General features: G+C 34.5%; 1 protein-coding gene across 4 annotated transcripts in view; it reads right to left on the bottom strand.

Moving 5' to 3' along the window:
- The window catches only part of LOC126692245 (UDP-glycosyltransferase 73C3-like), a 74,236-nt gene extending 55,755 nt beyond the window's left edge, over nucleotides 1-18,481 (bottom strand). The window contains exons 1-2 of one of the 4 annotated variants that reach the window (XM_050387777.1): nucleotides 17,095-18,481; nucleotides 788-1,226 (exon numbers count right to left, since the gene is read on the bottom strand). In XM_050387777.1, coding sequence (XP_050243734.1) covers nucleotides 1,029-1,226; nucleotides 17,095-18,372 — 1,476 coding nt within the window. In that variant the 5' untranslated portion in view covers nucleotides 18,373-18,481 and the 3' untranslated portion in view covers nucleotides 788-1,028. Of the gene's footprint in view, nucleotides 1-787; nucleotides 1,227-17,094 lie in introns of those variants that run through there. The other 3 variants (XM_050387776.1, XM_050387775.1, XM_050387774.1) reach the window with 3 other exon arrangements.
- Nucleotides 18,482-18,861: the final 380 nt, after the last annotated feature.

The raw sequence follows: 18,861 nt of genomic DNA, 5'->3' as shown, positions 1-18,861 counted from the left end.
TTGGCTAGAGAGATAGTAAAGTGGGAGAATAGAAAATTGGGAGGTAATAGAAAAGTGAGATGATTGAAAAGAAATTAGTTTATCTCATTTTTGTTTGGTTGGAGGGATGGAAAAGTGGAGGGATTAAAAACTTCTTTATTTAGTTGAGAAAAAAACCAAGAGGATAGAAAATGTAGTTTGTATTAATTTACGATCATATCCCTATTAGATAAAACAAAAATAACATTTTTAAATATTTTTATTTAAATCTATATATATATATATATATATGAATGTAGAATTCATTTTAAAAAAACACAAGAAATTTAAGAACTCAAAGTTGTTGTCTTAAAATAAAATAAAAAAACCAAAACTTATGGAAAAAAGAAAAAAGAAAAAAAGAAGAAGAGTGAAACGTGTAAGGCCTAAAACTGATGAAAAGAAAGAAAGAAATGAATAAGGCTTAAAGGTTGTCAACGGTGGCAAGGGCAAGAAACAACTAGGAGGAAAAAAAAAAAAAAAAAAAACGATGTTAAGTTGGCAGGTATAGACATTTTAGTCCAAAATTTTGAGCCACATTCTCATTCATATTTTCTCTCCATTTTGAAAAGACTAAGTTTTTGTGGGCTCAAAGAGAAAACAGTTGAGATCCACCATTTTTCTCTCTCCTCTCCATTCCAACCAAACGCCCTCTCCTATCCATTTTCTCTCCTATTTTCCACTCATTTTTGTCCATTCTCCCCAAAATTAACCCAACCAAACATTAAGAAAACTTCGTTCTAGCTTAACAAAAAACTTGAAGACTCAATGAAAGAAATGTGGAATTCACCATACGTTTAAGAAGTTATAATAGAATTTAGAAGAGCATTACAACAATACCATTAAATTCCTACGCAAGAATATCAACTTAGCCAAATAAAATATGCTTAAACAAAAGAACAAATTTAAGCATTCATCCGCATTTAAGGGATAAAAATTATTGACTCCAGGGTTCATCCGCTTGACTATCTCTGGCTAATAAAAATAACTATAGAAAACTTTGTTCTACATCACCTGATGACTGACTTGGTCTCTGATATATATTGGATCAACTTCTTCACATTCAAGTAAGAAGATCCCCCTTCTTCAACCGATTTCTTAGCGATTTCTCCAAGCTTTCTAGCTCTCCTTCTTCTCTCTTCTGCTTCTTCTCCTTTATCCATCAGTTGCTCTATTGCCTTCTTCACATCCTCACTCCTCACCAACACCTTATCCTCCTCTTCCCCAAAGTCCACAGAAGCCTTAGCTCCTACACTCACACCAATCCTCAACACTTGGACAAGTAACTTCTCATTGTAGAACTGCTCAGCAAATATAGGCCATGTTATCATAGGCACGCCTGCACTTACTCCTTCTAGTGTAGAATTCCAACCACAATGCGTTAAGAACCCTCCAATTGCTAAATGGGATAGTATTTGAACTTGTGGTGCCCATCCTCGAATTATAAGACCTCTCCCTTTAGTCTTCTCTTCAAACTTTTCTTCAACTAACCATTTTTCTAATTCCTCTGAATAATTTCCCTTTTTAATAACCCAAATGAATGGATAGTTGGATGATTCTAAGCCCAAAGCAAGCTCCACTAATTGTGAAGCTGACAGTTCACAAAGACTTCCAAAGCAAACATAAATGACAGAGTTGGGCTTCATTGAATCTAGCCAACTCAAGCAATTGCTTTCATCAATGGAGGTCTTGTTTCCTCTTGCAAACTTATCAGACATCGCTTTGTTACATAAAGACAGCGGCCCTATGCACCAAATATTCTTGATCACTTTCCGGTACTCTTCCACGTATCTTGGCTCTAACTCTTCCAATGTGTTAACCACCAACCCCTCTGCCGATAACTTAGCCACTCTAAATTGGTTCATAAGAGCGTTGGTATTATCCGAACTTTTTCTCGTTCCTTCAGGTATCTGGCCCTTAGTGAATTCAATCCTATCTGGCATGTTGGGCACCAAAAATGTCTGTGAGTCAGATGTGACTCCCTCGAGCACCTTAGATTGAGATATGTTGTGATTACATACTTGACAGAAGCAAGATGTTGTATAGAAGACAAGCCTTGGAATCTTGAACTTGAGGCCAATCTCTGTGGTCCAAGGAACACCTACATCGGCAATAATGCAGTTAGGCAAAGATTTTGACTCTTCCAGCCACTTTTCTAGTGGCTTTTGTAGCATGCTAGTTGCTTCATAAAATTTTGGTGATAAGTTGAGAGAAGGGAGGGCGTCCAGGCTTTCGCATCCTTCAGGCAATCCGGCTTCTGGGCCAGGAAAACGAAGTGAAACGAATTCAATGTTGAGGTTTGAGGCTTTTGCTTCTTCAAGGACTGTGTTGAACCGAGCTGCATTGAGGGGTGTGAAGATAATGGTAACTTTTAGGCCATGGTATGCAAGTAGTTTGGCCATTTCTGTGAAAGGGATGAGATGGCTTTGGGACATTAAAGGGACAAGAAGGAAGTGAAGCTGGGGAATTTGTGACTGTGACGCCATGGCTGAATTGGCTCTCTCTGATTTCTTTAGCTGTTCTAGTTTGCAGTTTTACTGTGCAATTAATTTAGTGCCACACGCGGTGTCCCGATTTAAATACAAATAATCATCTTTCTTCCCATCCAAAAAAATAAATAAATAAAATAGTCATCTTTCTAGATGTCTTTCTTTTTAGCTATACTGATCGCAAGAAACAAATCACGTGCTTGGCCGAAACATTCACATAGGAATGGTAGCCACGTACTATTTTTGTTGAACAGGTCAACCGCATACTCCCAATCTTCAATCCAAACAATAATTCTCATCCCCTCCATTAACATCCCATTCCGATCGGTTCGTAAAATCCAAAGGCTCCACTTTCTTTTGGTCACTCACTTTTCCTAAGGCCACGTGATCCCCTGGCCCATGACAGACATGTAAGCCCAGCTACTAGTACACTACAGCATGGTGTGACAGTCACCATAGAAAATAAAATAGTGTAGCCCAAGCGTATCACGAAACGGTGTCGCAGATTTAACTCTAGTATCAGTGTGTAACTTTCTTTTTTTTCTTTTTTTTTTCTTTTTTTTTTGGCGAAAAACCAATTTTCGTCCCTATGATTCTCACTTTGATCCCTAATTTTCTTTTCCACCATTTTTAGTCCTTATTTTGAAAAATGCGTTCCGTTTTAGTCCTTGCCGTTACTCATTTAACAGAATTATCCTACGTGGCAAACAGTCCAATAGTAAATGCTAACGTGCCCATTAAAATAATATTAAAAAATTATTTACATTTTTAAAAATGCCACATTAGCAATTTATGGTTTTTTTTTAAAAGCCACATTAGATAAAAATAATATAAAAATTTCTAACCTAATTATTTAAAAAAAAATTAGTTAAATTAATTTTTTTCTTATTTTTGGAAGAACATGAAGAACTCAGAACTATGTGTTCTTCATTTTCTTCCCCAACTAAGCTTGTTCAGAAAATTAAAAATTAAAAATTAACTTTTCTTTTCTTGCATTTTCTTAGCAAATTCTCTTCTCCTCTCTCTCTAAGCTTGCCCAAAAAATTAAAAATTAAAAATTAAAAAACAAACACAAACACAAAAATAAGCTGGAGCTTACCAAATCTCAGATCAAATCAAATTCTCTTCTCCTCTCTCTCACTGAGCCATTCCACAGCTACCATGAGCCACCACCAGCTGTGGTTTTTACACAGACCCAGATCACAAATAGAGATCAAACACAAACGAAACCCAGATCACAACCTAAACGAAAATCATCAACGGACCCAACCACCGACCCATGTTCACAACACCCACATGCAAGGCTCCAAATTTTTCCCATTGTTTTTATGGCATCGAGACCCCATGGCCTCCATGATCAAAACCTCAAAGACCAGCCTCTTGATTTGCTCATCATTGGTTAATATTGGGTATAAGGTTTTGAGCGGAGATGAGATTATGAGATTAGAGAGTTTGGGGTCATCTCAGCTTCACAACCACTGATCTAGGCTCCAATACCAAATCGATGACTGGGGTTTTGTACAATGGAGCCATACCAAATCGGCGACTATGGTGAGTTACCGAATCGACGGACCTTCGCGATGGGTTTTCTTTCTTTGACGGCAGCGATGACCTCACTGAGTCTTGAATGAGTTCGACGACAACGACCTCATCACTGAGATTTTAGAGAGTTTGGGTCAAATTGGAGTTTGGAAGTCGGCAAAGATGAGATTTTGAGAGAGTTTGGGTCTGAGAGAGATTTCGTTGAGGGTGAAGAGAGAAAGAGAGAAGTAGAGATAGAGAGAGTTTAAAAATGAGAATAAAAGAAAAAGAAAAAGAATTAAGGTTAAAGAAAATTTGATTTGATCTGAGATTTGGGAAGCTCTAGCTTATTTTTGTGTTTGTGTTTGTTTTTTAATTAGATTTTTTTTTTTGAAACCGTTTTTTTAATTAGATTTAAGTTTTGTTTTTTAATTTATTTTCTTTTTTGGTTTAAATTTTCTGACATGGCTTTTTATAATAAATTAAAATGCTGACGTGGCATATAAAAATGCCAAATAATATTTTAATCGCCATATCAGCGCCATGTCAGTTAATAGGGTGTTTCGTCTACCACCTAAGACTTTGCCGGTAGGGTATTGACCGCGGTATGGACAAAAACGAAATCGCTTTTTTGATTTTAGGGACTAAAAACGGTGGAAAAGAAAGTTAGGGACCAAAGTGGGAATCGCGTGAAAATGTAGGGATGAAAATGGATTTTTCGCCTTTTTTTTTTAATGGAAGTGTGTAACTTTTATTAGCATGTGATTAGTGAGGTTAAAGGCTTGTTTGGTTGTGTTGTTTAAACAATAGTTTTCGTTGTTTAAACAATACAACAAGTATTTTCAGAACACTTTTTCAATCACACGTATTTCTATAATACTTAAACAACGTTATTAGAACAACATTACCAAACGGGGTATAAGAGTTTGTGCCGTTTCAAAATTCTAAAGGCTATCTGATTATGTTAGAGAGTTAGTTACAATTACAAATCTAGCTCTAATCAGAAATTGATATTGATTGAGATTGTATAAAGGATTGGTTAAGGTCAGGGTTTGTTTGATTAGATGAGTAGAAAAATGAGAAGATAGAAAATAAATAAGAGATAGAAAAGTATAATGATATAATAAATTTAGTTTTCTCTCATCAGTGTTTGGCTAGGAGACTGGAAAAGTGAAAAGATGAAAAACTTATTTGTTTAATTGAAAAAGTAGAAAAAATTGTTAGTATAAATTTACTATCATATCACTGTCAGATAAAACTACAAAATAACACATTATTTATGTACAGTAAATGAATCCACCAGCCCATTATCTGAGGGCCCAAGGGTTGTGGATCACATATGGGCCATACCATTGGCCCAACCCATACTATTTGACCCGGGGATAACCCAAGAACTATTACAACCTCGAGGTCTAGTGTTGCTCGGAGCCTATCTCTAATGTATCTCGGTAGTGCCTTAGGGGAGATCGCCTACCGAGCAATATCCGGTGTCAGTCGCGAGTTCCAAAGCTGTCATTCCTGCTCCCAAAGTGGGACCCCTTTTTTGTCAGGAATAACCACAAAGGGCCCCCCACTTGCACGAGAAGCCACTCTATGCAATCATGACAAACCCACTAAGCAAGCCTATAAATAGAGGAAAAGAGGGAGAATGGGGTTGGACATTTTTTGTGGGGAGATATCACAGAGAGAGAGAGAGAGAGAGAGCTTACTTAGGGAACCACAGGGAATTGTCAACAAGGTAGAAGAATTGCGTTTCTAGGAACTTTCCATTGTAGGATACCCATAACCCACACAACAACAAGTAGATTATGAGCACAACCTGGTAAACAACCCATTAACCGAGCTAAACACGCCACAATTTATATTAAAAATGTATATATAAGTGGTACTTTATTTAACCCAAAAAAAAAAAAAAAATCAAGAATCCAAAACTTTTTTCTTAGAAAAATAAAACCTCAAAATTGTTGAGAAAAGAAAGAATAAGCACAAAAGAACTGGTAAAGTCTCTGATGGTTGTATAAGAAATTTGGAATTCAATTTCCACCTACATCAAAAATTGATTAATATCTTGGTTTGGTGATAAAGAGTTATCATCAAAAGCGAATGCCATAGATTTTCTATTATCTTCTCTCTCTACCAAACAACCATAAAAACTATTCTCTCTTCATTTTTTTTTATCCTCCCTAAAATACATCCAAAGGGCTCATCAGGTTAAGTGTTGTTGGGTTCTAAAAATAATGTATTCAATTTTCATTTTCATTTTCTGAATCTAAATGATAAAGGACCCATTTTCACATTCATTTATCATTTGGCACTTGTTCCCTATTTTTTTTTTTTTACTTTAAAAAAAGCAATTTTTTTTTTCACTTACATGTATTCATTTTTACAAAAATGAAAATATTGAAAAGTTGTACTCAGTTTTTGTATTCAAATTCGGTTTTTGGAATACTGAAAATAAAAACTGAGTACAAAAAACATAACCAAACCAATTTTTTATGGTAGGTCCTATAAAAAACTGAAAATGAATTCTGAAAACACCACTTTTTTTCTCTTAACCAAGCAACTTTTTAGTTTTTCCTTAATAAGTGTTTGGTTGAAAGGATGAAAAAGTGGAGGGATGAAAATTTTTTTTGTTTAATTGAGGAGAAAAATAGAAGGATAGAAAATGTAGTTGTAGGGACACAATTTGGGGTCCAAGCACAAATATGTATGGAGTCTTGGTCCAAAATGCCCAACACAATGAATTTGTAGAGAATGAGTTGAAGAGTTAGGGCCTAATGAGTTGTACAACGGCAAGTCTTGAAATAGATGATAGTTAGGCACAAGTAAGAGATATTGATATCAGTGGACTATAAGTCCAAGGAGGCTACAATTGTGTATGATGATTACAATTGGATATTGAGGCAACTCAGGTTGCTACAGTGTACTCTCTCTTTTTTTCCGATCCCCATCTCATTGGGGTCTCTCACATTATATAACCTTCTTCGAGTTATCTTGATCCTATACTCGTTGATCATCCGAATTCCCACTTGAGTGCCCGTCCCATCAGACACCCCCCTTCAGCCTTCTATGAGTTGTGATAGTCAAGGCAATACTGTTTAGACGCCCTCTCCACATAAATGTAACCAGAATAGTAGCTGCAATGTATTGAATGCAGTGATAGCAGTTTTTCCTTAGATATTTTGCATTTCCTTCTTTCCTGTATGTTTATATGGCACACTCCTATCACTAGGGCCTTTCGGAGGGGCCCTCTAATTTTTAGAGTTACGCATTTGAGCTACATTGATCAAATCCGAGAAGGTATTCCTCCTTGGATCATCTTTCATGTTTTTCCTATTTATGAGACTTTAATTGGGAGTCCCTTTTACAACCATTTGCCTCTCCTCGGACTTGTCAATTGTTCCGGGTGAAGTCCAAAGCCCACTATATGATTTTGGGCTTTTGTTCCTACAGTAGTTTATATAAGTTTAATCTTACAACCTTAGTGTATAATAAGGAACATATAATTTCTTTGTAAGAAGAAAATAGTAATTATTATTAAATAAAATTAATAAAAAAACATAAATACATTAGTTATTATTTTTCGTACTCAACATATTATTTTCCTCTATTAATATAATATAATATAATATATATTATGTTATATATGATATATTTCTGGCTGGAAACAAAATATGAGAAATAAAAACATGTCAAAGAACAAACCTGGATATGTTGTTTCACGTGGTTGTGTAGATAGCATAGAAAAAACAAAAGAGAGAGAGAGAGAGAGAGAGAGAGAGAGAGAGAGAGAGAGAGAGAGAGAGAGAGAGAGAGAGAGAGAGAGAGAGAGAGAGAGAGAGGATATGTCTTTCACATGGTTGGAGAAGTGTAGGAGAGACTCATTAAAGTGGGGGCAATTTGGTAATTGGGCAAGCAATAAGCTTTTCACACATATTTTCTCTTCAAATTAAAGAGATCAATTCTTAGTACAGTTGGGCCCATCAAAAATTTTCTATCATTTCTCTCATTACCAAACAACACAAAATACTAATTTCCCTCATTTCATTTTTATCCTCCCTATTTTTTCTCCAACCAAATACACATAAATGTTTTGTTAGATTGGTCAACATAATCACAAAAGAGAGAGAGGTTAATGAAGAGTTAAGAGATTTTTTTCTTTAATTTGATGCTAATGTGGCAGTACTCGACTACTCGTAGCTATCTATGTGATATGAAAATAATATTTTATAGAATATATTTACAAGAAATCTAATGAATTAAAAAAATAGAATATTCTTTCCTTCTATATATATATATATATATATATAATGAGTTTAAATTAAACCTAATGTAACTCTAGTAAAATTACACTTATTTTATAGAATATATTTACAAGAAATCTAATGAATTAAAAAAATAGAATATTTTTTTCTTTTCTCCCTCACTAAATTCCAAACGACATGTGGAGAGAGAAATTTTAGTAATGGCCACATCATCCATCAAAATTATTACTAGACATAGAGATAAAATTAAAAAAATAAAATAAAAATAGTTAGTGTCATTGACGTTTGACTGTCATCCCCATTTTCTCAACAACTTTTCTTCTTTTTCCTTATTTCTACAGAATCTAGCATTCCTCAACCTATGTTCCTATTCAATCTAATCACTAATTAGCTCCTACACATATGTCAAGAGACATAACAAGTAGAAATCTACTCACAAAATCTCTGTTCCTATTCAATCTAATCACTACTTAGCTCCTACCGATAAGTCAAGAGACATAACAAGTAGAAATATATTTGCAAGGAATCCAAATGTTTTGTTAGACACATGACAACAGTCACGGCCTCTGGGCATCCCTCAACGACTCAACGTAATTTGGTTGTTGGGTATTCAGATATTTTGAGGGTGTTTGGTTTGAGTTTATCTTAAAATTCAAAATTCATCTTCCAAGAAGAAAAAGCTCCCAACGTACTGAGCTTGGATTTGACAAGCCACTGACTTTGGCCCCACACACTTGCAATTAATTACAAACATGACATCAAACCAAACACCCTCTATAGTACTGGCTTCTTAAAAAAATTTAATTCATTCTTTTCATTTGCTTTATCCAAACAAACCATAACCTTCCAGCCTATTGTGCTAATGCTTATCATATGCGGGTGTGTCTAGGGGCCTTTTCACACTTTTGGGCTAAGGCCTTCTGTTGGGGGTAAAAGAGTTGGGCCTGATTCCTTGCGCAAGATTTTACCTGAAATCGGTCTGCGGACAAAACAAATAACACTCCAAGATAATATATATATATGTGTGTGTGAGAGAGAGAGAGAGAGAGAGATAGAAATAATTCATGGGTAAAAAGTATTCACAACAGAATGTTGACTAAAAAAATCTCAATTGTTCCAACTCACACAATCTTATTACCAAATATGGCTATAAAGTTATGTGGATTGGAACATGAGTCAGAGTAATCATCAATTGGAGATTACAAAGAGTGTGCTTTGGTGTTTTTTGAGGGAGGGAAATGATTTATAGCGATGCATGCTATACTCTCTTGCTATATATACTCTACTTTCTTTCTCTTTTCTCTCTTCTTTCACTATTAACTCACCATTTAGATTGCCTTGGTTACTGTGTTGTTGTTCTTGTCGTTCCCATATTTATGGGTATTGTTCCTATTTATACCACAACTCAATCCATGCTATTTTCCATTTTTACCTTATTTTCACCAACCATTTTGTCTACTACAGTCATTCAACCAACACCCACAACGTATTGTGCACCATCTTCTGGCCATGTGCAGGTGGGTTCAATCCTACTACTTGGTTTTATGACAAAGTTCCTCATCTTTTTGGTAAATGACAATCTGTCATACACCATTACCTCTCTCTCTCTCTTCCCAAAATGGTAAAGCCCTCATTAATTCTCTTTGTCTTCACTCTCTAGCATGCATTAGATAGTTCCCACTTATCTTCTTCCCATTTTTGGTAAATTTGCCTTCCCAACAAGGCATACTCCCAAAAGTGGTCTTAGTGGGATACCAAATCTAGGTCATTTCCCCTTTCCACCAAACCACACCCTTTGCACCTCGTTGGCCATGGGCCTTACTCCCCTTCCATAGCTGGGATGCAGAAGGGCAAAGCCTAGACCTTACCTTTCTCACCTACCTCTTTTCTCCAATTTTGGCTTCTTTCTCCTTCATGTGATTTCTAGCGCTACTACTTTTTTTTCTTTCATCATGTCTCTTACTAGGGACAGATTTGGCTTCTTTTGATCTTATCCTTTTATACAAAAGTATTTGGCCCTTTATGGGCCTATGGGCACAGGGGTTTTCTCCTAAAAGGGGAGTACGCTTCAGCCGAGTGGACCAGTGCGGAGAAGAAATGGAGTCGCCACCTAATTTAAGTCTAGGAACCATAAATACAGTGACCTTACGTGGAAGGACTGATCTTACTACCAAAATATAAGTTCGGAGTTTAGGTATGGGAATGGGAAGGTGTTAGGCACCCAACCCACCCGACGTGTGAGTCGATTTCCACTCATTGTGTCTTACGTCTTAATCTCACTAAAGACAAATTCAATATTTATCATTCTATACTCACACACACACACACACTAGCATATATCTAGCAAACAACATGGCATTTCATCACAAACCCTAACATACATCAATGGCATTATATCACACCCAAGGCAAAAACATAGACATGGCAGCATCAAAGAATTATTGGAGAGCATCAAGAACATCAAGAACACAAACATATCCATCCAAACTCAAATATCATGTTCATCAAATCTAAACGAGATCATATCCTAATCGAATTAATGTACATATGAATGCATGCCTTACCTCATTGCACCACAGCACCTATGCATCAATGCATGTTCAAGTTCTCATGAATGTTCATGTGGTTCATCAAAGCATTAACTCTAATTATCAACTCAACAATCAAAGCATGTGAAACATGTTATTCTACTAACTCTAATGCTAAACATGTGAAAACTAGACTCAACAAGATCTAAACATGCGATTAAAATTAAGCAAAACAAATAAAATAGTAAAAACCCTAAATCTGGGTTTCTGGGCATGAGTATGCGGACACATGCTTAAAGCATGTGCACACATACACGCCTAGAAACTCAGTTTTAAAGTAGCAACAAAACAGCAATCAAACAAAACCTAGCATGTTTTTAATACAAAACTAAACAACCTAAACTAACAACAAAAATATCAAAGATAAATAAAACAAAATCTATTCCTAAACATGCATTGGATGTAACAAACAAGAACAACACTTAACACATCAAAACATGTTCATCAATATATCCAATCATTCAACTCTTTGATAAAAAATGATAAGACACAGTAAGACAAAATTAAACAAAGGAAAACATATTTCTAGGCATATATAACATGTAAATCAAATTAAAAACAACAAGAACACAAGTTATAAAAACCATAAATTAAGGTAGAGTCATGGGGAGAGATTCACCTTGCTTATGGATCACAATTTGGTAGAGATTTAACCGGCCCCTCAGTGCCTACACAACAAGATTCAATGAGATTCAAAGGTAAATAGAATATTTCAATAGTTCTTAGTTATCACAACTCAAAATAAAAATGATTCTTGAAAAGGTTTTGATTTAATGATTTGAAAAACTTAGTTTCTGCTTGGATGAACACTAGAGAAAGGTTTTAAAAATGTGCTCCTGGCTGTGTGTGCAGAAATTTTAGAGAAAAAAGAGAGTTTTGGAAACATTTAGGTGAAAAATCAACTCTCTCTTGCCAGGGTTTGAGTTTGGAGGTATAAGGTTGTATTTATATGTTTAAATCAAGGTTTTCATGCTCATTTAGAGGGTTTTGGACATTCCAAAGGGTCTAGGGGCCGAGCCCCATCAAAGAGGGAGGCTTTGGGCCCCAAAAAATGAATTTCTAGGCCTCTGGAAATTGGCCTGCATATGCAGGTTTGGGGATGCGGATGCATGCATGCTCCCCGTGCACGCATGCATCCCCAAAAAACCTAATTTTGACAGCTCTGATGGTTTGACTTCAAACGGTCATACTCACTCAATTTAAGTCCAAATTAGGCAAAAATTATGTTCAAATTGAAGCGTAGGATGTCTAGTTTCCAATGAAATAAACCTCACTCAAAAATACTTTGTGGAGCAAAAGTTATGGTCAAAAGAGTGAGCAAAGATCATTTTTCAACATCATTTTTAAAGCGATTTGAGCACTTTTGAGTTGTGATTACTTCCAAACTATCAAAATAACTTCAATTATCTTTTGTAGATATATCAAGTTCATCATTGAGACCGGAGACTAAAGTTTATTAGCATGGTACAAAATGAGGTGTTTATAGGGCCAAATATTATTTATTGGATCAAAAAGGTCTTGGACCCAATCTACCCCAATCTGCCGAAGTCATTCCTGCAGAAGACATGTGTTGAGCTTTTCATCTCTAACTCTTTTCTATCCGTAGAAGTGCCCAAGGAAGTTTGGGATTATCTCCATTCTTCTACTCCTTTTATACAAAAGGCTTGGAACTTAGTGGAACTTGGTGGGTGTGACACTTGGCTCATATGTGTCAATGTGCCTTAATTTAATTGCCCATGGGTGTGGGTGCAATTACCAAATTGTCTTCCCTTAATACATTTTTTTACTGAAATGTCATTATGTACTCCTTAAGGCCCGAATTCATTGGATCTTTGGCTTTACTTCTTGGCCCAAAATGTTTGCAATTTTGGGCATAAAAAAATAACAATGTTATGGATAGATCATTTCCACTTATTTTATCAACCTTGGATTGTCTTTTTCTTTTAAAAAATTAAAAATTAAAAACCATTGGAAACTAAGCAAAAGAACATTTTCTAAAAAAACTAAAAGCAAAAGAACAAAAAAGAAAAAGAAAAAGAAATTAAGGATATTACCTATCACTAGAGATCTATGGAGATTGGCAAACAGGGTAGGGAAGAAAGAAACCGTTATTTGGAGAAGAAAAGTGGGGGGGGAGGGGAGAGAGAGAGAGTGTGTGTGTGAGAGAAAAACTAAGAAAATGAAATTTCTCACTCTACCTTAAGATGGTTTGGAATTTAACGAGGGCGAGAGAGAAAATATATTCTTAATTAGACATGCTGGTGTGGACAATAATGCTTTCTTAACCCTTAGATTTCTTATGAGAGTTTTTTTTTTTTTTTTAACCATATTAAGAAATTTAGTTTGTTATTAAAATAGTTCTTCACTTCTTCCCTAGTATCCTTTCATTTTTATCACAATAATGGTTAAATAATTAAATTTATTATTTCTTACCCATTTAAACTTGGGTGACCTTTTTTTTTTTTTTTAATTTTGAGAAAAGATTGTGTGTTGATAATTTATTATGATATTAAAGAGCTGTTGTGTTTACTCTACTCCTATCTAAAAATTTAATGTTAAAATAATTTTTAGCTTTTGGGTTTAGTGGTAGTTTATAACTACCCACCATAAAACCTATATATATATATATATATAATTGAAAGGGAAATTCCGGACAACGGAAAATAGAAAGTTTACTGGGATTTAGAGAAGATGAATGTAGAATGAGTAATACTGTATGTGGTGGGAGATGAAGAATAAGGTTACTGGGTTTTTTCTAGTCTAGGAGAGTGATGTCGCACATAACAACCTAAAGTCTCTTCTAAGTTTTCTCAAGAAATTTCTATAGCAATTTGTTATTCTGAAATTTCTTCAAAATCTAAAGATATGATCTTTAATTTTAGAGAAAAAGTCTAAAAAGCGGTCCATAATTTAATGAGGGAACGACTATTATAGGAGTGAATAGATTAGAGAGTTTAAATTTCCCTCATTTCCATCACTTCAGGAGTTTTTGAATTTCTTTTTATCCTCATGCATATTTAAACTAATTTCTAAGCAAATAAGAGACGTTCAAATTTGAATACCTTTCTAATAGAAAATAAACTAGTAGTATAATAAATATGTACTTTTTCCTCTCATATAAATAGAGGGCATGCATTTATTATTCTCCTAAGTATTATTGTTGAAATATTAAATTTTCAACAACAAAAATTTGTTACTTAAAAAAAAAAAAATGTCCACGCAAGATTTATCAAAGAATATAAATTTTGGACAAGTTTGTAGGACAAAAAATAAATGCCCTCCAAAATTAACAAAGTGAATTATAATAAAAATAGTGCAAACAAAAAAAATTATAAGGATGATATAAAACAGAAAAAATATATATATTAAACAAAACCCCATACTCACATCACGTGACGAAGGAGGTGGGGTTGTTTATGACAGCCTAAACTTAAAGCATCTCCAATGGTGTAGCTAAAGGCAAAATATTCTCTATAATAGAGAATGAGACCAAAAAAAGGCCTCCAATAGATTCTCTAAACCCTGAATTTTTTTTGGCTCACGAACAATAGCTCATCAAATCTAATGGGCTACTGTACATCCTTTAAATGTTTTTTTTTTTTTCTATTATAATAATCAAGTATTGAATAAAAAAATGTTGGAAGATGTGTAGTCATTAAAAAAAGAATAAATAATGAATAAAGAATGAATGAAGAAATAATATTTAAATGAGATAGAAAATGGGATAAAGAATCTGTTGGAAAGTGTATTTGAAAAAGTGGGTAGATAAAAGGTAAAAGTCACTGTTCATTCTCCAAACAGTACAAAAATTTAAAGAATCTGCTGGAAATACTCTTAAAACCACAATGTCACATCTTAAAAAAAAAAAAAATGATAAGATGTAAGTGGGATGTGTGGCTGGGTAACTTCCTGCCACACACACCACTCAAATGCTTTCAAAAGCAAAAAGTAGCCGATAGTCAGCTACAATTTATGCCAATTGCCGTGAAAAAAGCAAGTGAAGTACTACAAAGTTGAAAAAATTAAGGAAGTAATTGCTCTTCAAACTCCATATAAATTGAAGTAATCAAAACAGAAAAAGGCTTCAGCAAGCACGCACAAAAGTAACTACTATCTTTTTCTTTTTTTAAAGCTTAATAATTTTCATTCATCATAATTCAAATTTGCTACATTTTTCAATCACATTAGTTTGGTTTTACTATTCAAATCATACTTAATGATTGACTTGGTTGCTTTAAACTTTGTGAAAAAAATATATAATAGCAAAGGTTTGAGTCATCGAATAGTGATAAGCCAAAAATGTATTAACCCATTTGGTAAATTAATCAATTAATTATCTAAGTTAATTAATTAAGTCAATTTAACACACAATAGCGTGGTAGCACAAAAAAATCACCAAAAACTAAATGCAACAAAAAATAAGATTGACACAAGTGATTTGTTTACGAATGAGGAAAACCATCAAGGCAAAACCCCATTGGGTGAATTTAAGGTCACTACTCTCAAGAATCCACTATTATCAAAATAACCAGTTACAAGTAAAAAGAATCCCAGTACCTAATACCAACTTACAATCGAACCCTTACCCCAATACCCAATTGGACTTATATTGTAGTAGCAATCTCTCCGATCAATGCACGAATCCCAATACGTGACTAACCAATGATGCACGGATCCTAGTACGTGACTAACACACCAACTTGAGGAAGATGTTGGCTGCAAAGTTCTTCAGTTCATCCAACAATAAAGATCAGGAAACTTCTTGGTCACAAAACCCTTAGTGTAAAAATGTAGTAGGTTATATAGAGAATACGATAAACTAGAGCAATTTCTATCTCCGGTCTCAATATGTATAGATTATTCTTTTGCAATACCTTGCATTACTTTGTGACGGCTCTTAAAATAATCCTTATATATGTCTAATGTTGTGAGAAAAGAAACGCTACACAAATATTCAAGGATATGCATGTAATCAGATCTGGAAAACCTAATTTCGTAATTCTTGACAGATACAGCTTATGTTGAGCTTTTGTCGAGCTTCAACATTAAATCTCGATAAAAGTCTATCTGTCGAGACTGCTGTCAAGTTTTAATGAACAACACTTCTTTCACTTGTTTCTTAGTCAGACTTGCATGACTTCAATACTAAACTTGAACACTTGTTTCTTAAAATACTAAACCCATCCTAGATCTACCCAATTACAAGTAAAATACGTTTTGTCAAATAATTAGCAAATTACATCAAATATGTCCCTAACATATATCATAAGCCCTAAACCAAGTCTTTTCAATGAAATTGTGCAGTAAGTCTCGCAATGATAGTAAGCAACTTCTTCAAAATTTGAATGCTACCTAAAAGAGAGGGGGAAAAAAGTAAATAAAGTTTGTTAATTGCTAATTAGTATATAGTTGATAGTTGTACCGTGTTAGAATTTAATACTAAGATCAACCATAGTTATCTAAAAATTTAATGTTAAAATAATTGTTAGCTTTTGGGTTTAGTGGTAGTTTATAACTACCCACCATAAAACCGATATATATATATATATATAATTGAAAGGGAATATAATCTTTCCATAGACAACGGAAAATAGAGTCTTTTTAAAAAAAAAAAAAAAATAGAAAGGGAAAATAAAGTTAAGCATAAGCAGTATCAAATTAACAAAATTGAGAATATAAATAATTTAAATCACATGCAATTTCAAGAAATGAAAGAAAGCACACTTAAGAACTCAGCTTTAATTTATTTGCTTCATTCTAGCTTAATAGAAAGCTTGATGACTTAATGAAAAAATGTAGAATTCACCATACATTTGAAAAATTATCATAGAATTTAGAAGAGCATTACAGCAATACCATTATCAACTTAGCCAAATAAAATATGCTTAAAGAAAAGAACAAAGTTAAGCGTTCATCCGCATTTAAGGGATAAAAATTATTGCCTAAAGCGTTAATCCGCCGCCTTGACTTTTATTCTCAAGCTTATAAAAAGATTACAGAAAACTTTGTTCTACATCACCCGATGATTGACTTGTTCTCTGATATATGTTGGAACAACAACTTCACATTCAAGTAAGAAGATCCCCCTTCTTCAACGGATTTCTTAGCGATTCCTCCAAGCTTTCTAGCTCTCTCTCTTTTCTCTTCTGCTTCTTCTCCTTTACCCATCAACTGTTCTATTGCCTTCTTCACATCCTCACTCCTCACCAACACCTTATCCTTCTCTTCCCCAAAGTTAACAGAAGTCTTAGCTCCCACCCTCACACCAATCCTCAACACTTGAACAAGTAACTTTTCATTGTAGAACTGCTCAGCAAACATAGGCCATGTTATCATAGGCACGCCTGCACTTATTCCTTCTAGTGTAGAATTCCAACCACAATGCGTTAAGAACCCTCCGGTTGCTAAATGGGATAGTATTTGAACTTGTGGTGCCCATCCTCGAATTATAAGACCTCTCCCTTTAATCTTCTCTTCAAAATTTTCTTCAACTAACCAATTTTCTAATTCTTCGGAATACTTTCCCCTTTTAATAACCCAAATGAACGGATAGTTGGATGATTCTAAGCCCAAAGCAAGCTCCACTAATTGTGATGCCAACATTTCACAAAGACTTCCAAAGCAAACATAAATGACAGAGTTGGGCTTCATTGAATCTAGCCATCTCAAGCAATTGCGCTCAACAATAGAAGTCTTGTTCCCTCTTTCAAACTTATCAGATATCGCTTTGTCACATAAAGATAGCGGCCCTATGCACCAAATTTTCTTCACCACTTTCTGGTATTCTTCCACGTACCTTGGCTCTAACTCTTCAAATGTGTTAACCACTATCCCTTGTGCCGATAGCTCAGCCACTTTAAATTGGTTCACAAAATTTGTGAATTCATCCAAACTTTTTGTCGTTGCTTCAGGTAGCTGGGCTTTAGTGAATTCAATCCTATCTGGCATGTTGGGCACCAAAAATGTCTGGGATTCAGATGTGACTCCTTCGAGCACCTTAGAGCAAGATATGTTGTGAGAACATAATAGACAGAAGCAAGATGTTGTATGGAAGACAAGCCTCGGAATCTTGAAATTGAGGCCAATCTCTGTGGTCCAAGGAAGACATATATCAGAAATAATGCAGTTAGGCAAAGATTCTAACTCTTCTAGCCACTTTTCTAGCGGCTTTTGTAGCATGTTGCATGCTGCAAAAAATTGTAGTAATAAGTTGAGAGAAGGGAGGGCGTCCAAGTTTTCACATCCTTCAGGCAATCCAGCTTCTTGGCCAGGAAAACGAAGTGAAACAAATTCAATTTTGAGGTTTGAGGCTTTTGCTTGTTCAAGGATTGTGTTAAACCGAGCTGCATTAAGGGGTGTGAGGACAATGGTAACTTTTACGCCATGGTGTGCAAAGAGTTTGGCCATTTCAGTGAAAGGGATGAGATGGCTTTGGGACATTAAAGGGACAAGAAGGAAGTGAAGCTGGTGAATTTGTGACTGTGAGGCCATGGTTGAATTGGCTATATCTGATTTCTTTAATTCTTATAGTTTGCAGTTTTATTTTATTTTTTGACCATTACACTCTCCTCCTTTAGCCTTTATCTGAGATGAGGGGATGAAATGAAATGAAAAAAATATCTTTGGAATATACTTCTTCTTTCTTATTTGGGAGAATGACTATTCATCCCAACTCTATGGGGGAAAAAATATTCTCCTCCCATAAGATTTAAAAAAATTAACACTCCTCGCTCCTTTTTGTTTATATAAGATTATTAGTAATTAAATATTTTTTTATAAGATTCTCTTTAAAAAAAAATGTAACCATTGTTAGTAAAAAAATAATGGATCAATTTAGAATAAAAATGCAAAATTTATCAATCACCAAACCGCTTGCAATGACAAATCTCTCTATATCTGTTGAAAAATAAAAATAATAAAAAAAATTCACATTTAATATTTTAAAATACATTTTAATTAAAAATAAATAAAATAAATTTT

Source organism: Quercus robur, chromosome 7, assembly GCF_932294415.1.
Source record: "Quercus robur chromosome 7, dhQueRobu3.1, whole genome shotgun sequence".
Classification (NCBI taxonomy): Eukaryota; Viridiplantae; Streptophyta; class Magnoliopsida; order Fagales; family Fagaceae; genus Quercus; species Quercus robur.
Note: the sequence above shows the minus strand (reverse complement) of the source record. Positions and strands in the feature narration are given on the sequence as shown.